The sequence below is a fragment of the Eulemur rufifrons genome, chromosome 15, assembly GCF_041146395.1.
Source record: "Eulemur rufifrons isolate Redbay chromosome 15, OSU_ERuf_1, whole genome shotgun sequence".
In the NCBI taxonomy this organism is placed as follows: Eukaryota; Metazoa; Chordata; class Mammalia; order Primates; family Lemuridae; genus Eulemur; species Eulemur rufifrons.
The window spans coordinates 31,894,676-31,919,775 of NC_090997.1; the positions used below are offsets into that span (position 1 = coordinate 31,894,676).

The 25,100-nt window shown below is 37.2% G+C and overlaps 1 protein-coding gene across 1 annotated transcript in view; it reads right to left on the bottom strand.

The window, feature by feature from the left end:
* Positions 1 to 9,002: 9,002 nt before the first annotated feature.
* COL9A1 (collagen type IX alpha 1 chain) overlaps positions 9,003 to 25,100 on the bottom strand; it is a 57,445-nt gene continuing 41,347 nt past the window's right edge. The window contains exons 28-30 of the mRNA XM_069489065.1: positions 24,624 to 24,812; positions 18,082 to 18,159; positions 9,003 to 9,187 (exon numbers count right to left, since the gene is read on the bottom strand). Coding sequence (XP_069345166.1) covers positions 9,003 to 9,187; positions 18,082 to 18,159; positions 24,624 to 24,812 — 452 coding nt within the window. The remainder of the gene's footprint in view (positions 9,188 to 18,081; positions 18,160 to 24,623; positions 24,813 to 25,100) is intronic.

The window sequence follows — 25,100 nt, forward strand, 5'->3', positions numbered from 1 at the left end:
CTCCTTTGTAAACAGAAAGCTGTTTTCCCCGAGAGATGTCTGGTGGTGAAGGTACCAAGTTGTCTTTGGTACTCCTGAGGCTTAAATGGCCTAGCAAGATCTTTGGGACCCTGTATCCATTATCCTTCTGACCTCATCACCCTCAGACGTTAAGACAAGAACTGGCCATCAGAACAAAGGATGGGATTTGTAGCAACTGGAAAAGAAATCTACTTGCCCTAGAAGATGAATGAGTGGTGTCAGCAAATGCATATTGAGAAAGTGAAGCCCAAAAGCTCTTAAGAAAGATAATGTTTCTCCAGAAACTGCAGCGAGAGGTACAGCTCAGCGAAGGAAAACCATGGGACTGAATATGCAACTAGCACTCAGACCAAAGAGTTAACACTCGCTTCAAAACCATGTCCTCTGAAAGGAAACAAAAATACAGTGATCATCAACCAAACTCCTAAACAGTATTTCTACTGACTAGCTATACATTATTTGAGAAACTGTTGGTTGAAAACAACTGATTTTCTAGAATACTGGGCATGAAGATGTTGCTAAAATCTAGCTGGTGGATTCCGCAGATGCTGGGAGCATGGCACCAGGACCCTATTGTCTCAGAAATCAGAGTTCTTATCTCTTCAAGAAGCAGTGTAGATTTCAATTTGGCTAAAGCAGGGTAGGAGGATTGCTTTTGTCTGTTCGTTGAAAAATGAGTTTGGAAAGACAAGCCCACTGAAATTAGAAAAAGCTGTGAACAGAGTTGTGTCTGAGGAGTGTGCCTAATTAAGGCAGGGTTTGTTCAAATGCACCTGTGATTTGAACTGGTTTTCATTATAAATAAATGAACTGCTGGTCAGGTACTGTCTACATGGCTGTGCATACACACAACCTTTTAGTTATTTCATACTGAGTTATACTGTATATTTCAAGTCCAAGTTTATTTATTTTCTTTTTCAAGGTTATTTTATTTAAGTGTTTTTAACTTTAAATTGATTTTCTTTCTTGTGCAATACCTACAATGGTGCTGTGTTTTAAACTCACACAATTGGAATATACATATGTGTTTTCTTAGTAAAATGATAATTTATCCCAAAAAAGTGTACATAGATCTAAAATTTGGTGCTATGTGTATATCTTGAACTTTTAATTTGTTGAATTTTCTGAAAGCTTGTAACTTATCTGCCACTCATTAATTTACTTGAATTTGTCCTAAAGCTAAACATTTTATGTTTTCAAAGATTATTTTTTCATATTAATTAATAAGTTGTTTATCTTTGTGCCTCTTTGCTAATTTAAAAGTGTTCATTTTATCATTTGAATGTTTTTGTGGACTTTTTGCTGATGATGATCAATTTAGGGGGGATTTTTTTTAGTTGATCCTTTCATATACATAAAAAAAAATTCATTTCTTGTTTTATAAATTCTGTCCATTTTTAGTCTACAAAACATGTCATGCATCCTTCCTTACAAATTGTATATCTAGGAATCTTTCTTTTTCCAAATTCCATTAATGCTTGACTGGTTTATCTTGTTCCAAAGATTTGGATTTTTTTCAGGTAATTTGAGAAGGAAAGGGAGGGAGGTGGAAATATAATATAATATGATTCATATTACAAAGTGGAACTATCATGATGATTCAGGCTCATTTTTTGTAACTGGGACATATTTCTAACTTTGACATAACTAGAAAAAAATGGGCTGTGTCCACATGGTCCAAGCCTCTCTCACCCCATTCTATTATTTACCTGCAGATCCTTTTTTCTGCCTCGGCTCTATATACATGATATGCGACAAAGAGAAGCATGAAATGCTGGGTCCAGCTAATATAACACCAAATGAAGTGGAGATTTGGCATTTCCTAATTTCTTTAATAAAAAGAAAGTAAATAATTTGGCCCCCAAAGTCGGGTGGGAAATTTTCCTGTAAATAACTTCGTGGTTGCCAAATCTTTTCTACCATTTTATTCCATTCCAAGATATGTGTTTATTTCCACATAGATGTCAGAGATGTCCACATCAGGGGAGAAGAATTGTCAAATTTCATTTGCGCTCCAGATAACATGAGTATTTAAATAAAAAATAGGGCCAGGTGCGGTGGCTCACACCTATAATCCTAGCACTCTGGGAGGCCAAGGATGGTGGATCGTTTGAGCTCAGGAGTTTGAGACCAGCCTGAGCAAGAGTGAGACCTCGTCTCTACTAAAAAAAATAGAAAGAAATTAGCTGGACATCTAAAAATATGTAGAAAAAATTAGCTGGGCATGGTGGCACATGCCTGTAGTCCCAGCTACTTGGGAGACTGAGAGAGAAGGATCGCTTGAGCCCAGGAGTTTGAGGTTGCTGTGAGCTAGGCTGACGCCACGGCACTCTAGCCTGGACAACAGAGTGATACTCTGTCTCAAATAAATAAATAAATAAATAAAAATAATTATGGGCCATGATATTAAAACTGTGATTTCCATATGCAAGTATGCTTGAATTCTAGTCTTGCATTTTATTTCAAGATCAGTTAACACTTTCAGATAGAAGTCTTTCTATGCAAACAAGAGATGACTTCAATTAATATTTGTGGTCTTTGGAATCTAAAGGGAAAAGGAAAAATAATGCATGAATTTGTTCATTGTTCTTTCCAACTGAAGACATTAACCATTACTTCTAACTATAACAGAAACACAGCCAGTCTTAACCTTTTAAACTTTGTACCCGTGATCATAATGTAAAGTAACCCCATTTGCTTATTTCTATATTTCATGATGTTGTTGAAACTTAAAAATTTTAGTCACTTATAGAGCTTAAGTAATTATCTTAAGATATGTTGTCTGTAAAAATTGTCCTTTGATATTTGGCTCATAAAGTAATTTTTTATGAGTATGTTTTAGGAGTTAAATAAGGTTTAGCTGTTCAGTCTTTCTCATCTGTTGGGAACCTATGATATACCTCCTTTTGTCCACAAGATGGTGTTTAAAGCAATTTGTTCAGAAGAACTGAACAGACTCACAGAAATAGGAGGCTAGGAACAGTTTAGTGGACAATGAAATCAGACCTTTGCCCTTGCACTTTTTTTTTTAACTTTTGTAACTAATTTTTTTTGTTAATTTATGTTTTTCCTAATTTTAAGTCTTTATGAAGCAGGCACTATACCTTTGATTTGTTGACTGTTTCAGTTTTATTTCTTCAGTGGATATATACATATATAGATATACACACACATATACCTATTTAACATGCAAATTTACTGTTCATAATTTTGCACACTACCCTCATATTTTAGTGATTAATATGAAGACACCTAAGTAATCATCCTTTCAGACAGGATACGTACTCTCTTTTGACAGGCAAGTAAAAAGATTTAGCTTATCACAAGAAGTAGACAATTTCTAAAATTATACAATGTCTAAACTCCATAATGTTCGATGTACTTAAAATTTTACAATTAGATTTGAATAATGTTTCTATTTTTCTACACACCTATCACTATGTACAGAAGTAAGATTAGGAACACTGTTTTTTCAAAATACCATTTTTACTTTCCTAACGTTTATAGTAACGGGATGGAGAATTTCAAGGGCAAGTGTTATGCTGGAGCTGTTTTAATGAATCCTCAGAGTAGTTTTGCAGATTGGTTTATTGCTCTTGTTCTTCAATTGTTTTTCACATTTGTCTGTGTCCACTTCCTTGAGACACACAAGTGTTTCCTGTTGTGGTTTCCCACTCTTGTTTCTTGATACTTCAATGTTGTGGTATAAAAGCACTCTGCCTTTCTACCCTCACCTCACTCAAAGATTACACAGGCTTCTGAGAGGAGGAGGTTCAGAAAAGAATTGGATTTGTATCTTTCAAGCCTATGTACTTCAAAGTGACTTAGCCCATTGAATTGTATTCATGTGTTAGTTGGCTGCTAAAGTAGCATTAATTACGTTAATTTGTTCAACTACTGGGAGATTCAGAAAACAGGACAAATGATAGTTTTCATTTTTAAGGTGTGGTATAGCTGTAGCTATAATCCAAACATTTTACTCAACAAAATTATGCCAGAGTAACTGATCAGTTTGGTTAAATTGAATGAAGCATGGGTGAACACAGAGAAAATTCCATCGGACAGTAGAGCCAGCATAGCAAAATTGAAAGATATGATAAGCTTTTAAGACCAAATCTAAGTCTAAGGAAATCTAAATGGGAAAAAATTTCAAGTTCAAATCCAATAGTGAGTGAAAATTTCAAATTCAGATCTAATAGTGAATGATATGTGGTACAACTCAAGCAGTTAGCTAACTTGCTTCATGAATTTGTCAAAAGTGAATACTAATAAAGTGGGAAGTTTCACTAAAATTAGAGGGTAGTTAAATAAGATTTCAGTTTATCAGAAGCATGCGTGTTGCTTGACCGTGATAAGATTGTGGGTGTAAAGATGCTAGCTATTTTACAACTTTTTATTTTGCTGTGTTAAAGTATATTTTAGGGATAAATATTTTTCAGTGTATTAATGTATTTAAATTCAGATTGTATTAGGCATATTTTATAACTATTTATTTTTAAAATAACATTTAGGATGTATTTTCCCCCATTTTGTTTGTTCTCTATCTTACCTTATCAAACTATTTAATGTTTAATTCAATATACTCACGTTAAATGGAATGGCACTAGTTTTATTCTAAATCCCACATGGATATATATATAATGCTTTGAGCCCTTGATTGCTATATATTCATTGTGCACAATGAGTTTGTAGCCTATCTCAGCAATAAAGGATTTGACCCTAAATCAGGGAATTCTAAGGTGCAGTTATTAATGCCATGTCTACTTTCATTACTTCTTGTGGCTGGAGAGCCACACTTCAGTTTCATTCTAAGTGTCAACCGCAGGGATGCTCCCAAAGTGCTCTTGTACCAAGTGTGAACCCCACAGCTGTCCAAGGAAGCTGTAATTGATCTATCGCAGGGTTTATGTTTATACCGTGCTGGTAATTATAGTTCTGTTTGACACATGAATCATTACATTTATAACCCATCTCCCTGGCAGCTCATAAAAAGCCTAGTCTAATGGTTTCAGATGAGAATTATAAGCAGAAACAAAAGTCAGAAAGCTGGCAGTACTGTGGGACTTTTGTCCCCCAGAGTGATCACCTCACTAAAATCATTTGAGACTCAATTGCTGTAGAGGTCCCTGAATAAGAAATTTCACAATTAGCTTTTCTCATAAATATAAGCTTGTACTTCATTAGTAATAAGACAACAGGCAATAAGTGGTTGAATACATAGCATGTTTTCTTTACAGAAATTAATTACATTAAGACATGCCAGTGGATTTAGACATTAATTTATACTGGGTCATAGTAATGAAATATGCTTATCTGCAGGTTCCCTTCTGATGAATTAACTAGGTGCTCTCTAAGGAATTTTGTATTTTCAAACAGAAATTTTCAACTTGTAGGCCAAAGACAAATTCAGACACATCTCAGAAAGCTAGTTTCTTGGACACAATTTTCCTCATTTGTTCTCTCTGCAGTTATTTTAGATAACTTGAAGTCAAGAGCAATGTGTGAAGGCATGTTAAGCAGAAAGTTGGCATGGATTGCCATTTACTGAAACTAAAAATAATTATCAGTCAGCATCCTCTTCCTGGTACCCAGATCTATCAAATATGTTACACTTCCTCTAGTTAATTATTTAAGGAGCATTTGAGCATGTGTATTTATAGACAAACATTATTACAGTTAGCCCATTGGATTTAATATTTACTGAGGCATATGTACTGAACACTGCCATGTCCTGAGACACAAGTTCACTAAAACAACAAAGTACAAAATGGAAAAGTATTTATCTTACTATATTAAAAAAAAAAAAGGACTTGACCTGTGTTTATTGAACACAAATATTCTCTTAAAAAGATACTATTTATGTCAATTGCCCATTTATAAACAAGAAGATTGCTAGTTTGCTAGTATTTTTTTCCTTAATACTGCTTTTTCACTCATTTTTCAATCCTTGTCCAATATCATTCTTGATATTTGGAATAATTTTATGAATTTCTAGTGATTTTCCACCTATGTTGGTTCATTTTTAAATGCAGACATTTTAACACCTCAAAAACACTATTATAGCCAAAAAAATTAAATAATACAATCAGAGGTGATAGTCTAAAGCAGGGATTTATATTAAGCTTACTTCAGGTGACAAATCAGATTTTACTAATGCTGTTTAAGAATAGTAATATTGGTGTAGTATCCATAATGTAAAGTATCCATAAATAATCAAATTGATCACCTAACCTGATATGACTAGTCATTCACAATCTTCTGCTATACAGAAGCCAGTTACTTAAAACCATGCCAGTGAATTTATGTGCTCAGACTGGGAAGTGATTTTCATAGTTCTTAACCGACCTGTCAGATATTTGGGATGAAAATCATATCATACTACCATAGAAGCCTGGACTAGAAATAAATCAGAAATCATTTGCCCTCAATTAACATGCCAGTTCTAACCAACTTTAAGTATTTACACGTTCTTCTCTCAGTGAATACTCTAGTTGACACTTCATCCAACTTTATAAAATCTCTCAAAGACTATTTGGAGATTTCTATTTTGCTAGAGAGGTATTCTTAGTCAAATTCAGCTCTTTCGTGGAGAGGATTTGCTGGGCACTTTTCTTTGCAATTTCTGAGTCAAGTATCTATTGCTTCTGTAAACTATCTCACTTAACTGAAATTTATGATGAATTGTTCCTGCCATTTTGGAATGTGGTAGTTTTGCATAATCTATTTGTAAGTGGTTGTTTCCAATGTTGTTTCCCATATCTGTGGAGCTTGTTGTACAGCCTTTATATTAATATATATGAGGTTTGTAAAAGTTGATGAACTGTTCTTTGAAATTTTATTTTTTTTAATTTTTTTATTAATATAGAACTTAGAAATACTTTATTTGATTATCTAATTTTTCTTTTGTTGTATTTGATTATGTCACGCCAGTTAAAATAAAAGCACTTTGGCGAAAAGATAATTTCTTTGAATTTATTTTGTGTCTCAGCTCCTGAAAAAGTTTGCCATTTTTATAAAGATTATTTTAGGGAGCCATAGCAGATACCTCTGTTTCCAAAAATCATCTTCCAGACAAGGGGAAGAACATCCTTTCAGTCTGTGTAAATGGCACTAATCTCTACAGCCAGGTTGGAATCTTTGCTAGATTCTAGCACAATTCATGCTAGAAGCACAGAACTAGATGCTATAAGCAGTTTTAAAGAAATCCAAATACAGATTACATAATGATTGATTGAACCAAACAACTAGGGGCTAGAATTTTAAAACATATGGAAAGTGGTATCAAAAATCCTATTAGTGCTTGCTCCCCCTTAACTTGAGAGATTGAGTTCCATAAACTAACTAAAGATATTGACTATTCTGAGCTGTTGTTCTATGCCCTAGGACAAGTCACTCATATGCGCTGTGACATAAAGTGAGTATATTAAGTCTGTGTTGGATAGTTCAAGTCGATGTTAATGAAATAGCAAACCAATATGATTCCATAAATAGAAAGTGCTTCAGTGGTCAGGAAATACCCATCTTATTGTTAAGTGCTTTAGTTGAGCTGCCTTTATAAAATTTATAAAAAATGGTGAAACATAAATGATTTTTGCGGCAATAAAGTTCTGACTAGGAGAGAGCTAACAAACCATTGGAATGAAGGCAGTGGTTCTTAACCTAGAAACCAAGCAAGGCTAGAATTAAAGGAGTCCATGAAATCTCTGAAATGCTATACAAAAATGTATATGCATTTTTGCATTTTTCTGGGGTATGGGTCCATAGCTTTCATTAGAATTCCAGAAAGGTCCATGAAGCTCTCCCCATACACAACACACAGAACATCTGTCGCTGGGTAGCACTCTGTAGAATAGTAAGGGCTTCTTACTTACTGTGTGGAAAAAAACACTAATATTGTAAACATATGCAGTGGTCCCTCCCTTTTTGGCACCAGGGAGTGGTTTCATGGAAGACAATTTTTCCATGGCCTGGGGAGGAGGGGAGAGTGGAGCTCAGGCGGTGTTGCGAGTGATGGGGAGAGGCTGTAAATACAGATGAACAGATGAAGCTTGGCTTGCTCACCTGCCACTCACCTCCTGCTGTGCAGCCCACTTCCTAACCGACCACCAACTGGTACTAGTCCATGGCCCAGGGGTTGGAGACCACAGTTCTATAGAACTACCAGTAATTTAAATTTTTTTAATGTATCTATCTCAGTGATTCCTTTTCGTTGAACGTGGTTATTTGTAAAAAAGCATGCAAGAGATTAAGAGAAACCATATTTATTTCTTTGGTACAACCAGAGATGTTACCTCAAACCTTTAAAATAAATAGTCTCGTCAATAAAATTTATGAATGCCAGGGTATTAAAATTCCTTCTTTGTTTTCACATAGAAGAGCTCAAAATATTAACAGGTTTGGGGTACAGTACATAACAGTTCGACAAAAATTCAGGCTGAAGATGGAAACTAACATGGGATAGAAGAAAATCATTTCAGGTGACACAGCCCCTTCTCGCCACTTCCGAGAGAGCACATCGATGGGATTTTAAGCACCAGTTCTATTGAGTGTAGTGGGATTTCTTCATAACTAGTCTAGTAATCTTCTACGTAACTGAAACAATAATCTGAGAACATCTAAATAAAAAATGCAAATAACTACTGCAACTGAGGTAAACCAAACAGTTGTTTTTGTTTATTGGCACAGTGGCCCACAATATATCACATATGTATAGCACACTAAAGTTCGAGATCCTGGGAACAGGATTATAAATTTATTTAAAGGGAGGTTTGTGTGTGTGTTTTATTAACCAATGACTCTGCTCGCTCCCCTCCAAGGGAAGGAAAGAGGACTTAGTGAATAGCACCATTCTTCTAAATCTGATTGTCAAGTAGGACTTCTGTAATCACGTTGAAGGTAATTGTCATCTTTCCCCAGCTTCAGGTGGCGTTTCTCCTTCACTAGGCGTGGTCTATGCAGAGAGCCCTGCGGCACTAAGCCTCTCACGGATCGGGCCCTTTGCTAAAGGCTCGCTGACCGGCCTGCACGGTGCAGGAGGCGGGCTCACAGAAACCGGGAGGGCCCGGAGGTCCTGGGGGCCCGGGCACACCAGGAATTCCTGCCACCCCTGGGGGCCCTCGCTCACCGTCCCTGCCATTTCTCCCATAGCTGGCAGGGCCTGGGTCACCTGAAACACATAAAAGAGAGCACATGTGAACAGGAGAATCCTTGTAGCTGCAAACTGGCAGAAATGCAGAGTGATGACTGATGACGATGATAAAATCCCTTCACTAGACTTGCAATGGAATTAAAAAAAAAAAAAAACAGACCTCAGTGTGAGTCGGGCTACACTGTGCACCCTGGTAGCCTCTAGCCACATGTCTATTGAGCACTGAAATGTAGCTAAGCCAAATGGAGACGAACTGTATGTATAAAGCCCAACTGGATTTCAAAGACTTAGTGTGGAAAAAACATAAGCTATTTCATTAATACTTTTTGTATCTATTACATGATGAGATTATATTTTGCACACAGTGGGTTAAGTAAACTGCATTATTAAACTTAATCTCGCTTGCTTTTTTTACCTTTTTAATGTGGCTACTTGAGGATTTAAAATCATACACATGAATCACATTTGTGGCTCACACTGTATTTCTTCTGAACGGCACTGCATGCAGTGGCAGCATTCCTGCATTCCTCATCTCTAACAGGCGAGCAACATCCCGGCAAGAAGTATAACTCACTGGTTAAACACACAAGTTTTGGAAACACACAAATGGCTTCAAATTCTAGCTCTGCCACTAGTGTGACATTGCTAATAGTGTGACATTAGCAAGTCACTAACCTCTTAGTTTCTTCATCTGTAAGATAGGAAAATACCTTCCTTATGATTAAATTCTGTGATTGAAAGCACCTGATAGGCCGGGCGCGGTGGCTCACGCCTGTAATCCTAGCACTCTGGGAGGCCGAGGCGGGAGGATCGCTTGAGCTCAGGAGTTCGAGACCAACCTGGGCAAGAGCGAGACCCCGTCTCTACTAAAGTCTCTACTAACAAATAGAAAGAAATTAGCCATACAACTAAAAATATATAGAAAAAATTAGCTGGGCATGGCAGCACATGCCTGTAGTCCCAGCTACCCGGGAGGCTGAGGCAGGAGGATAGCTTGAGCCCAGGAGTTTGAGGTTGCTGTGAGCTAGGCTGACACTATGGCACTCTAGCCTGGGCAAGTCTGTCTCAAAAAAAAAAAAAAAAAAAAAGCACCTGATAAATAAGGGTTACTATTACAATTATTAAGATATTATTGATTAATGTCTTTTAGAAGACTGTGCCATGAGCTCTACAAAATTTCATGGTATTCTTCTCCTCAGGGGCTTACCCCAACGTGAACTTCACCATAGCAAATTCCTTGGGGGCATCTCTTGCATGGCTTCCTTTCTCCATGTTCAACAATTGTATGTTTCACCCAATGGGGCACATGTCACCCCATGACAATGACGAACTTCTGCTGAATGTTTACCCATTGTACCAGTGGTGCTTTCATACTATTAATGCAAAGACGGTGATGAGAAATCAGTGTAAAAGAAAGTGTACATGCCATGATAATATGATACTATAGAGATCTTCATTCCATCTCAGCCACCTTAACTTGGTCATTCAGCCAAAAAGCTGAAAGCCATATCTACATGTTCAATTGCATATTTGTTTAGGCTTAGTTACTTTCCTTCTTTCTCCACGGTTTTTACTTTCCTTTTTCTATTTCAGTGGTGTTACTGCATATGTCATTTTTGGTCTTATTATAGTGGTCTGGTCTTACTCAGTGGTCTCATTACATACATCTCACGTATTTTTAGAAGGAAGGTAGGTTAGAGATCCTATTTTATAGAACATCTCATTCTTCCTCTTGTGCTTACAATTAGATTCACAAAAAGCAATTTCATCAGGCAAAATATTAATAAGTTTTAAGGAAAAATAAAAAGCTATAGATAAGCAGAGATGTAATTTCCCCTAATTTATCCCATAAGCTTTCATTTGACTATGCTGAGTTGTGATGAAACAGATGATTATGTGTTTTCCTCCAACAGTGAGCCCCACCCCCAGAAAGCTTCTCCCTAATCCACGGCATCTGTAGATGAGGCTGCACCAGAACTATGCCTTTTAGCAGAACCTACTCAGATCCCCTGACACTGGGAGCAGTTAAAGGTTAAGTTGATTTTTTTTTTTAAGGTTTAAAAGGTAAGCCAGGTCTAAATGTATATAAAAGGTGATCTTCTCATACTTTCTCAGTATAAATGTCCCGAATGAGACTTACCAGGTCTGTCTTAACAAAATCAAATCAAGATTAGAAGGAGAAAATGCCCAAAGGAGAAGCAGAAAATCAAATGACCATAGGGACTGGTCAGGTAATGTAGATCAAGGGTGGGCAAACTTCAGCCCGTGAGCCAAATCCTGTTTCTGTAAATAGTTTTATTAGAACACAGCCAAGGTCATCTGTTGACATATCGTCTGTGGTTGCTTTTGCACCACAAGGGCAGAGTTGAGTAGCTGCGACAGAGACCACATGGCTCTTAAAGCCAAGGAATCTGGTCCTTTACAGAAAAAAGTTTATGGATTCCTAATATAAAAACATGGGCCTGGATTAAGAAATTGCCCACTGTTTTTACTAAAAGAAAACTTACAGTACAAGTGTAATGAAAATTGGCCACTGGTATTCCGCATCAGTGCTGTGGCGGTAAGAGGGAGGAACGAGGCCCGTGGTGATCTGGAGGGTGGAGGCCGGCAAGGCCCTGCTCCAGCTGACAGCTACCATGGCGGGATACGGGCCAGTGGGGCCAGAGTTTCCAATCATTTTCGAGAGAAGCCAGGAGGCTGAGTCTTTAGATAAATCTCTCTCAATTTTTAAATGTTAGCAAGCAGTACATTTTTTCCCAACATTTGTAGGGCCAGTCCCCTGCCTAAAACCTTAAGGGAATCTATTCTCTAACACACAATATTAAAAAGCAGAAGGAAAGCTTTTTAGATTTTCATGTTTACTTCTTGTTTCAACACATTCCAGAAGTTGTTTCAGCTTGCTGAGTTTATTCCAAATTTCTGCTCATCCTTTGAGAAAACATTTGATGAAGCCCTCCTGTCTACCTTTGATTTATTTTATGAAAAACACCTCTAGTCCAATTCTGCCTTTGGCAGATGTAGCAATTTGCCCTTTGGAGCTTTGGATGATGTCGTCATCGTCATCGTCACCAACACTTAATAAAAACACTTTCCTTTTACCATGTTTTTATTAAATAATGAGCCATTCGCTGTGCTCATTATTGAAGCCATTTTTCTCATGTGTAAACTGAGAGTTAGAAAGGTTATTAAATAATTGACCCTAGTTATATACCTAGAAAATACTAGAGTTAGAAATGAGGACCCTTAACCACAGCCCTAACCCAACTGTATTTTCATACCTGTTGATTTGCTATCAACCCTGCAGAAGGGTGTGTGTTTGGGGTGGGGGGTGTTATTGTGGTGGTGGTAGTGGTGATAGTGGTGTTTGTTTAATTCACTGGGCCTGAGCTGACCAGGGAGTAGAAAGAGGCACAATAACTGAGGGTACTATCGATTCTTCCAGAGCTTTATCATAAGAAACTAAGATATTTTTCTGAGGTTTTGCCCTATAGAAATGCCAGAGAAAAAAGCCAGCTTTAACATAACAGATTGTCAGTTTCTGATCAGTCCTGACCCAGGGCATTTGCTCTCAAGGGTGCTCTAAACTCGTGTGGGGGCCTCACTGGTGGGTGACCTTATGTCACAGTTTAAGTCACTGAAGAGGTAAAGCTGGTTCACACTTGCTCACAGAATAGGCATAAATGGTTAGCCCAGCAGCTGCATTAATGAATATCCACAAACCATTCAACTCTTAAGAAAAAGAGCCAGTACAGATATGAAGTGTCCTCATTCTGCTTTGCCTGGCTCAGCTGTGTTAGCTATACTAACTGCCTAATGATTACACAGTTTTCTGAAATTTCAAGAACCTATAAAAATGTTGCATGTTCCCAACACAAATAAATGATAAATGTTTGAGATGATGGGTACGCTAATTACCCTGATCTGATCTCTATACATTATATGTATCAAAACATCACAATGTATACCATAAATGTGTTAATATAACTATTGTGTCAATTAAGAAAATAAAATTTTTAAAAATGTTATTGCCACACATTTCATGATTTTTAAAAAATGAATGGTGATGTCATTCTCTGTGCAAACACTAGAGGGTAGGCATGTTACACTGTTGAAGGCCACTCCTAGCTGGAACGTTCTGAAGGGGGCAGCCTCTTACCTAATACATGCTATAGAATGAAAGGGACCGTGTATGTGGGCAAAACAAAAACTGCAAAAAACTTTCAGCATTAAACAGGGTATTTGATGATTAATCCATCCGTTATGTAAATTTTATGTATGTGCCAGGGACTTCCTTACATTTCTTATACTGAGCTTACTTTTGTGGTGTTCAATAAAGCAGTATATGTTTAAGGAATTGGTGTAAATTGGCTTGTGTAAGACCCTACAACCAAATAAAATAGCTGCAGCAATGGAAATGGGATAATTGGTTACTAGCACACAGGTGGAAAGTGGGTGCTTTTTTTCTTTAACGTTCATAAATAAATCTCACCTATCTGCAAACTTTGCACAAGAAAACGGAATATCCTTGTAGCCTAGTGTGGTCCGGCATAAAGCCAGCTCTAACCTCCATGTCCAAGAAGGGAAAAGGATCTCAGCTCACAAGTCACATTCCTGGTATTGTTCACATACCAATGATTCTTAATTTATTACTTTCCCTAGTGAGTTTGAATGTACAAAAAGGAAGTCAGGATCCATCTTTCCTTAAAATTCTCAGAGTGCCAAGGAACTGCTCCCACAGGAGCACGTTCAGTGGCAGCAAACAGAGATGGTTACTCTTAATGAGACAACCCAACAAAACAGTAACACTAGCTGACCTGTGAAGTCTCGGGGATCACGAATGTAATCCACACCACTCTGTGAGAAGCAGAAAAGACCCTAAGTGGTTATGGGACATGCCCAAGTCACATGGCAAGGGTGGCAAAAACAAACTAAGCATAGTTTCGACAGCCAGCCCATCATCTTGTCCGCTGTGTGAACTTAGACTCCAGAAGCATGAAAATCTGCCTCATTATAACCCGAGAGGCCTTATGACCAGAGAAACCTTTGTCAGAACCTGTGACTTTGGAGGTCTATATTTTCTCAAATGTAAAAGGAGGAGTAACAATAACAACAACAGCTAAATTAGCAGAGTGTTTGCCGTATGCCAGGCACTGTCCCAAGCACTTTACATATATGAACATGCAATATGTCCTCCTAAATAGCTCTACAAGGTAGATGTGGTTATTCCCATTTGCGGAGGAAGAAACTGAAGCACTAAGAGATAAATAATAGTGCATAAGCCCTGGCAGCCAGGCTGTAGGGGCCAGACTTCTTAAATACTTGCCCTGCCTACTTCTGGCTGTGAGAAACAAACTAGATAATATATGTGCCCTTTTTAAACAAAGCACCATAGCCAAAATGATAGTCGATGTAATGGTTATAATAAAAATCTATGGTGCGCAGTAAGCAATGTAGCATCACAACCCGAAAGGGCAGAGAATACTTAACACCGAACAGACAGAGACTTAGAATTATAGCACTGTAGTCAGAGAACTAAAATTGTCCAGGAAGAATAAAGGAATTCTAATAACTGATAGATAATGAAGGTATTAGTTACATTTTTAAAAAAATATGTTAGATATGTTAGCACTAAGAAGAATGATCAAACTATTTTTTTTTCCATTCTGGAGGATTTGAGCCCCAAATCTAGCAAAAAGGACAAGAAACCAAGCTGCAGAATATGCTGTTCTGCAGGCCCGTTCTTTTGGGTAAGATGTATATTTATCTAGAAGGTTCCAGATAAGCTCCTGCAAAGAGTCTCACTGAAGGCCTCCAGGCCTTAAAGTCCTATTACTATTATGTTCGTAAGAGACCAGAAATCACATTCCTAATCACAGTCTAAGCTCTACAGGAAATAAAAAAATGGTCCAGCCTCTCAGTGGACAATTAACCAGTGAAATGATGTACTGCTAAACTAGTACTTCGTGATTCTGACTTACAGTAGAAGTAGATTTTGAAGGAGACACAGTCTGGGGGTCAGGGGTTGTGCTGATCAAGAGATGAGTAACCTGCTACTGCTGATCCAAAGCAGGAGAAAAAAGCTGTAAGGGCTTCACTGGGGTCCAGCTTTGCCCGCAGCTCTCCTTCATCCACCTCAAAGAGCAAAAACTAGATTTGATATATTAATAACAGTACTAATAACCAACATTTCTTGAATGCCTACTACAGCCAGGAATTGTCCTAAGAACTTTTCTCATGGATTGAGTTTCTTTCATTCTCAGAATTACCCCATCAGAGAGATGTCATTGTGGTCACTATTTTATAAATGGGAAAACTGAGGTGCATAGAAATTAAGAAACTTGCCCAATGCCATAAAGATAGTAAGTGTCAGAGTCAAAATTTGAACCCAGGATATCTGAATCATAGAGGCCATGCTCCAAACAGCCCGTTTTCAGAGTACTAGGCTTTAGGAGAAGAATGACCCAAAAAGCTCTCGTCAGAAACTTGACTGACTTGAGAAATTGTTAGCTCAACATATTCGCAGTGTAGACAAGAGAATGTGAGCTGACCTAAAAACCAAAGCCCCAGTGGAATGCGTATGCTAAATCCGGGCCCTCCATGCCTGCACGCTAAAGCACTGACCCAGCCACAGACCCTCCTGTCCAGCACCTGTGTGCTTTTGAAAGTTAGCCTACGTTCTTGAAAAATAATCTGGAACTCAGATTTTTCAATAAATAATGTCAGATATCCTCTCAACTGAAAGGTAACAAAAGGCTAAAATAAGAAACACTACAGAGGTTGGGGCATAGTAACTAGAAGGAGGAAAGCAAGAAGAGGGAGCTTCAACGTGAGAAAGGTGGAAGGAAACGAGAGCTCATCAGTGACACAGAAGCGAGAGGTGGATAGAAATCCAAGGAGGGCGATGATTTTGGAGGTGGGCCCAGGAAGAAAGGGGCGAGGACTGGCCAGAGGAAGAAAGGAAAAGAAAAAGAGAAAGGGCAGATCTTAGGAGTCCTCAAAAAGGGAGTCCACAAAATGTTTTAACAAATCAGATTTATGAATAAGATTAAATTCCAAGGCCAGCTACAACAAACTTGATTTCTTTTTCATGAGGCAGCCCAGAGAGAGTTGCAAATGGTGAGCTTGTTGTACCCTACCATCTTGCCTACACATGGGTGGTCTGATGTACCAAACAGCAAACCAGCCAAGCCCCTCCCCGACTGAGCAATGGCTGAAGAGCATCCCCCTTCCCCTGCCCGTCAATCAACTCCAGTGGTCACTGCAGATGGGAAATAATGTGCTTCCTTGTGGCAGTCTGGGATGGTGATGTACAGAACTCGTCTTCCTCAATTTTCCCATTTTTAAACTTAAAATATGGGTTACCAACAGATTTTTTGAAAGAATCACTAGAAACCATAACACTTTTTCAATAAAGGAAAATGTTGCCAATAGTGCAAGTTGTGGGTTCAAGAACTGTTAAGTGATTTGTCAAATGAAAGGAGAGCTATCCTATAAATAGATAGATATGGAAATAAACTGTGATGATGATATTTTATCAGCTTTAAAACCTATTAGTAATACTGGTAAAGGAAAAATGCACTCTTAGTATTCTATTTCCTTTCTGTCTTCCAAACATCCATCAATGAATGCAGACTTTATTGTATGCTAAAATCTGCTCTTGATCTCAGTTAGTTCCAACCAGATTTTCCTTTTTTCCCCCCAATCATAAATTTTCTATTTCCAATCACAAAAATGTATTAATTTGTGAAAATATCTTGACAGGTCCATGAATCAGTTTTAGAAAGGCAATATTTGTTTGAACTATCTCCAGACATATTATTCATATTTTTTTTTAAAAAAAGTTTAATGAGAAGGCAATCCCCAGGAGCAATGAAATGGATAATTGGAAAGCAATGATGTTTTGGGCTATAATTATAGCCAAGATTACATATTTAACCCTCTGGCAGAATTAGAAAACAGTAATTTCTTTTCCTAAATTTCCCTAAACCAAGTTTTCCAAATCCTCCATTGTGGAAGCAAGTACCACCTCATTTTTTTTTTTTTTTTTTTTTTTTTAATGTGCAGCCCCTCTCACCTCAGCTGTCCTCAGCAACAGACACCTAGGGCTTTGGGAGCTTCCCTAGGCTATTGCCTCAGCCACTGTAAGAGAGAATTTGCTGGAAAGGTGCACATCATTTACGCTCTTAAACTGAACTGGCTTTCAGCCCTGCTATGCCGCTTCTACAGTTGGGCTTCTAAGCCACTTCCCAATGGATGCATGTGTTCCAGCATGGACTCTGGTGACAGAGTAGCCAGTGTATAAAGAGAACAGAACACCCAGTGAGAGAATCTGGGCTCTTCACACAGGGGCTATTCTATTGCCTCCGTTGACGCAGCTGTGATGCGTGGCTGTGTGTGGCTCTTTGTGGCTATGAGTAGGAATGTTCAGGTTTGTATTTTTTTTGGATATGAGTCTTTGGAGGGTCTGGATGTTTGAAAGGGGAGCTTTTGAAATAGAATTTCATTTATTACCTGTGCAACATGAATAGCTGAAATACAGGTTAATTTTCCTGCTGCTCTGGCATTTTAGATTAAAAAATATATATTAGAAACCGGAAATCGGGTTAGAAATGGATAAGACTCCATTCATTTAGAATTTCATAACAAGTGCATTGGGCCTGGACCTTGACACTATTTTTCTTATAGCATCTATTTAAAAGATTAATATTTCAAGTCCTGATAGCAATTTTCTCACAGAGACTACAGATATAATCTGCAGGTCATTTAACTCTTCATTAAAGGTAGTCTTTAAAAATTTCTGCCAGCCATTATGTTTAACTGATATGCTTAAGTGATCAAACAGCAATTCTCTTAAAATGTTATTCCACTTGCTACCAATTTCTCCACCTCATCCTGCCATACAACACACTTACCTGGAAGACCTGTAGCTCCAGGCAAACCTTTAGGACCTCTTCCTGGAGGGCCACGCTCTCCCTTTTCTCCCAAGTCACCTGCATTTTATTAAAGAAATGTTATTCTTCTATATATCTATAAAAATAAACTTATATATTTTTAAACTTTAAGCAACCCCAAATCCAGAAATCAAAAGGTCATAAAGTTGCCATAAACTTGATTGTGGAAAGTACACAGCAAGACAAAAATCAAGTTCATCATATTGATAAATCTAAAGGAAAAATATCAGATTGTCATATGCATCTACCTGTGAGCTTTTGTGTAAAAAAAATTATATCCATAGATATCAAAATGACAAAATTGAATATGCATTCTTGATAAAATAGTCATTAAAATAAGAATCAATGGGTACTTCCTTAACATGATAAAATGTATCTATTTCAATCCAAAACTAGCACAATGCTTAGTGGGAAACACAAGAAGCAATTCTACAATCAGAACAATGTCAAGATGCCTATTTTATCACTATTATATACATTTGGTTTGAAGAGTTAAAACCATCTCTATTTTCAGATGATATGAGGATACATCTTAAAACTCCAGAAAATCAACGCAAAAACTACTACAAACAGGAAGAGAATTGATTGAACTAGCAAGGTACAGAATATATGGAAATCGATCATTTTCATATATAAAAACAGTATAAGATGTAATTTTAAAAGATACCATTTATAATAGCAATTAAAATATTAAGTAAAGTAGGAATAAGCTTGATCAGAAATATCCAAGTCCAAGATGAAAAAAAATTTAACACATCTAAAGGACACAAGAAGACTTGAAAAACATTCTTAAATGAAAGGACATCATCATAAAAAGTTGTCAATTCTAAGCTGAATTTTCATCATGCTCCCAATAAAAATAAAAACATATTTTTTTAACCAAAGGTAATTCTAAAGTTTGTATAGAAAAACGTATTAGCCAAGAAATCCACAAAAACTCCAAAAAAGCAATGCAACATGAGGGAATTAATCCTATGAGATAGTAAACCAATTAAAACAGTGTGGAACTGGTCCCTGAATACATAAACCAGTGAAACAGAATAGAAATTTCAAAAGCAGGCCCAAATACATACAAGAATTTGATTTATAATAAAAGTAGCATCTTAAAGTGGAAAAAAATTGAATAATTCAATAAATGGTTTTAGAAAAAGTGGGTAGTCAACTGGGGGGGAAGGTAGATGTATATCTCATACCATATTCCAGGATAAATTACAAATGGATCAAATATTTAAGTGTAATTTAAGAATCAGAAGAATACAAGGGAAAATTACCTTATAACCTCAGATTGCCCTTTCTATTATGATTCAAAATATGAAGACTGCTAAAAATCAGTACAAAAAGGCCAAAATCAAAATAACAATGAGCAAAATACATGAGCAGGCAGGTCACTAAAAGGAAACAAAAATGGCTCTTAAATATATGAAAAATTCCCTGACTTCATTCTCATAACAATATAATTGCAAAGTTTTTTTTAAAAAAAGGAGTGCAATGTGCACTGTCTGGGGAACAGACATGCCTGGAGCTTTGACATGGGGAGACAGGCAGTACATGGGCAACGTATGTAACCTGAACTTTTGTATCCCCCATAATAAGCTGAAAAAAAAAAAAAGGATGTTTTCACCTATAACAGAGGCAAAAATTTCAAAGTTTAAACATATGCTAGCAAGTCTATGAAAAAATAGGGTAATTTGACAATAACTATCAAAATTTCAAATGGAAGTAGCATGTTTCCCAGCAATTCCACTTCTAGGAATTTAATCCCAAAGAAAGAGACAGAGATAGAATATATGTTGATATTTTGTACAAAAATAAAATATGTACAATATTGTTCATTGCAGCAGCCTTGCTGTAATAGCAGAAGATTGGAACTAATCTAAATGTCCATTAAAACGTTAAACACATTATGGTATTTCCACAGAATGGAATACTATGCAGCTGTGAAGAGGAGCCAGGAAGCTCTTTGGAATGATCTCCAGAACATACTGTTAAGTGAAAAAGCGAAGTCCAGATCACTTGCTAAAGGGCAGTATGATTTATTGTTAAACGGATATAGGGAAAATACATATTCATATATCCTTATACATCATTGCTTGTAAGGATATATAAGAAACTAATAATAGTGATTACCTAGTGGGAAGGATAAAGGAAACTAGGCAGATGGTAGACAGGGGTGGGAGAGAAACCCTTCACTAAATGCCTTTTTGCACATTTAAAAATTTTTGAACAATGTAAATTTAGTATCACCAAAAATAAATTAATGAATTTTAAAAAATTTAAACTGTGCTGTCACAAGTGTCTACATTTCACTACTGACTCATTATTTATAGGAAACATACTCTGGATTGCAACCAACCGCGTGCATTTACAAGACAGTTGATTGAAATTGGGGATTTAGCAGCCACAGAACAAAGTTGCAGTAATTATCCCAGCCCCTGCAGAGATCAAACCCAGCAACGTGGCCCCATTAACAAAATGCCTTAATGCCTTAGTTAACTGGTCCTAAATGACTTCTACTGCTCCTTGTATAAGGTATTATTCTACTGTAAGAGTAGTGTATTATTATTCTACTACACTATTAGAAAGATGCAATGGCATTTCATAACAAATTCTATACATAATCATTTTTTTCCAAACATCTGTATCAGCCCAGCCTCATTCAATATTGAGTCAAATTTATTATAATTTAAAAAACAAAGTCATGTACACAACAAAAATAGAATGTCTGTACAACCATCTGTTCTTAGTCAAATAGTCAAAAATCTCTAATTTTGAAGTGAATGTTTAGTCACAATACTTTGATTTTAGCTGTGAATGTCCTTATGTGAATGTTTTTATGATGAATCAACTACATTTTCAAAACAATTTAAATTTATATAAATAGCATGTAAAAATTGAACTCAAGTTGAACTCATTTGCGTAAGTTTGTTTTGTTGGGTGTTTTTTTTGGGGGGTTACACATGATCAATGTGGCCTTACTATATTAGGAAGACATGACAATTAGTGTTTTAAAAGCTAACAGCTTAACCATTCTTGTTAGCAATTTAAATGTCATATCACAGGAATTCTGGAGGCTGGCAATCACAAGAGAATCTCTAAATGTGCTATATTATCTGAAGATATGAAATAAAGATTATAAATTAAAATGTAGCTTTCACACTGAGAGTAAAAGTTAAACTTATTTACACATTCTAGCATGAAGCCATACCAACTTTAAATGTTGCTTGCAAGGAGTAAGACTGCTGTGTTAGTCACAATGCTGTTTCTTGGTTATCAGTCATCGAAAAACGAATTTAAGATGAGCTCCAAGACTGAGTACATTGTACAAATTGCTGCTCCACAGCAAACTGTGAATGTTGCAGGGTTAATCTGCTTCTTCAAACCCTGGTCATATCTTCTTTCAAGATGCACAAAAACCAGCTCAGGGAGCTAAAGGTCAAGCTTTGTTGCCTACTCAGTCAAAAAATACACATAAAGAGCTTGTAAAATAAGCTTTAGATAAGGTACAAAGGAAAATATGCAGTTTGAGCAGAAAAACAGCTCATTACAAACAGAATGGAAATCCTCGTCACTCTATAGCTGCTATTTATTTCATTTATTCACAAGCTATAAGTGATGCTCTATCCCCATGTGAGCAGATTAACACTGAAAAAGGTGTTACTCACAATTGTGACATACATATCTCAAACGTTCATTTACATAGTGCCATGTCTGTTTGATTCACACTAAAATATATACAGCTTTACTCACAGGGACTTAAAATTAATCCATACTGTGAACACTTAAAAATAATATTTATGAAACAAAAGACTAATGTAATACTAAGCAAAGTGAATATAAGGGCTGCTACCTCTCTCTCATGTTTCTGATTAAGTGTAATAAAATGCACATGCCTTGGCCCTAACATGTTTGTATGATATTTTATAAGATATGTCAGTAAAAAACAAAGAAAAACTATAGATATGGTCTAAGGTTTGATTTGAGGCATATTTCTTCTAGAGCTCCTAATGAAAATGTTCCAGTGTGTTCTTCAGAGTACTTTTTAGGTGAAAAAAAGTGATTAAGACATAGGCTGAACTATTAAAAGCATTAATAATAAAACTTGATAGTTACTTATGTAGCAGTTTCTCTGGAAAAAAACTCTCAGAGTGACTGAATGGTAGAGCAAGACTCATACCATCCCTTCTCTACCAGGCATGCGGGGAGAAAGGCAACACACAAGACTGAAATACATCTCTTCTCTAATTGGCTGACATTTTAAATTTCAAAATGGTGGAGTGTTTATTCTCAGGGAAAATTTGAGCTGTAAACATTTGGATCATAGACAACTATATGTTTTCTATTAAATACTACTGTTCACATATGTAGTAGAACAAGAAAAATCAAGTCTAGTTACTTGGAATCATGTATTTCCCAACGTATGACAGCACCGACCAAGCCATGCTTGATGAATGAACTCAGTGCTTAGTAGATTTTCCAAGTTCCAAATATAGAAATATACTTTTCTTCCTTTCAAAATGAAGTTCGTCTGCTAGAGCCAGTCCAGCCCAGCCCAGCCACAGTTGGGTGTTGCTGAAGCTTCCCAAACAACTCACCTTTATTTACACTGGTTCTCAGTCATGGCTGCACATTAAATACCAGACCAATTAAATCAGAATTTCTGGGAATGGGACCCAGACATCGGTAGGTTTTAAAGTTCCACAGGTGGCTCCCAAAGTGCAGGCGAAGCTGACAAAGGCAGCTTCAGACAGATTCTCGAGCTTAGCAAGTGACGTAGCCATTTTTACTTTTTAAAGGAGAGTTCTGTTACTAGCTCAAAGTTAAGCTCTGCCCCAAATATGGAGACTTCCTGTTAGGCTAAGAAAATAGGGCTGGGATGTCTGTAGTCCCTACAAGGTGTTCCCTTTCAGTAGAAAAATGGACTATTGTTTCCCACCAGTGCCTTTAGCTGCATCAGAATCACCTGGAGGGCTCGTTAAACCAGATTGCTGGGCCCCACCCCTAGGGTTTCTGATTCAGTGGATCTGGAGTGAGCCAGAGAAATCTGTACTCCTAACTAGGTCCCCGGTGATACCCATGTTCTGGGGGCCACTCATCCAGACCACTGCTCTCAAGGGAACTCAGGAAATCGTCAATCCTTGCGCTCTAGCACAACAGAGCCGAATAAGCCAACAATCCACCGAGGCAGTAGAGTTTCTTAGAAATAAATGGTTTACAGTGTGAACTGGGACTAACCATAGAGAAAGCACCTAAGGTATGAGTCCCCAAACTAGTAGCTAAAAGCAGGACGAAAATGAATAGGTATGTGATTTTTTCAGAGAAAATGTTCAGTTTTCTTTAAGAGGAACTCTCCTCTCAGCTTGCTCTCTATTTGATATTGTCCACTCTGAAAGCTTTGAAATTGTGCCAGCCTTACAAGAGGCCCCAATTAGAGCTTATTTTTTTAACATGCAGAGCTCTGCACATGCCAAAAAAAAAAAAAAAAACCCAAATGTAATTAAATAAATTGTTCCAGCTGAGGATGTAATTAGCCAACTGCATCAGCAATTCATTTGCAGATCCAAAAAGGCAGCTCGCTTGCCCTCTGACCATTCATACCATAATATTTATCCCAAATTGGAGCACAATATTAAAAAAAGTAGTAAGTCCCTCGTGTTTTTGATGCCATGACTTGCTGAAGTTCCTCAAACAGCTGTCAGTCATTCATCATGATACAGAAACTCCTCAATTTCTGTAGTCCTCCCTGTAAATTATCCAGCACACATACACTTCAAGGTGATAAACTTACTCCTCTCAACTAGCAAACTCCACCTGAGGCGACCAGCCCTTGCATCACTCCTGCTGAATACCTAACACTCCCAAGCCCTGTTTTTCTGCAAAATACTGGACATGAGCACTTAATTTTCTTTAAATAAAAATGGGAGAAACAAACTCTGTCACATATGAAAGAAGGAATAAAGTCGGATTGTACTGCAGAGCTGAAAAAAAAATCAAAATTTAATATACAATGTCACTTTTTAAAAGAAGAGAGAGGTAGCTTCAATTCATGGTGTCATTTTTCTTATGTCCTGCTAAAAAATTTTGGCAGTTTAAATAACAAACACAAACATTCTAAGGATGGTTGCTAACTTAGATGAGCTCTACAATGAATTTAGGTTCTCAAAAAAAAAAAAAAAAAAAATAGCTGAACAGTCCTTTACCAGATCCTGTAAAAGTTTATTTTGAACCACGACTGAGGCAGAGTGTAATTAAGCAAGATCAGTAGTGAAAGTCAGGAGACCTTATTTCTAGTATTTGGCTACTGTTATGGTACAGCAGAGTTGAGAGAACATCATATAACAGTTTTCAAATCCTTACCATCACTATTGTAAAAGAGAGAATACATCTTCTCATCTTATTGGATAGTCAGACATTGGTAAAATGTGAATTCCTTGAACTTAGATATAGATTATATACCTGAAAAAGGTAGTGTGTGTTTTTGGTTCTACCTGGGCAACATGGCTTACCTTTCGGTCCTTTCAAACCAAGAGCTCCAGGGGGTCCTTTCATGCCCGGAAGGCCACGAATCCCCATCTGACCTGGGAAGCCATTCTCTCCAGGGGGGCCAGGGGGCCCAGGGGGACCAGGCCGCCCAGGGAGGCCAGAGACACCAGAGTCAGGACGCTTGAGACTAGCAGCCATCTCAGCAAAATGCTCTAAAAGATAATAAATAAAATCCAGAAAAGTCAGAAACACGAAAGTGATTCAAATGAAAAGAGAGGTATTCCAAATGCCTTTTTTCTAAATGTGTCACCAGAGCTTCAAAAGTGATGGTAAGAAATGAATAAAGTTGGATAATTTTCCCTGAGCTTTCTGCCAGGAAGCTTTACTAGTGCTTTTTTATTATTCAGCTCTCCCTGGATATATTTGGTCCTGCTGTTTTGAGACAAAGAGGAGAAGATTTAAAAAAAAAAAAAATGGCCGGGCGCGGTGGCTCACGCCTG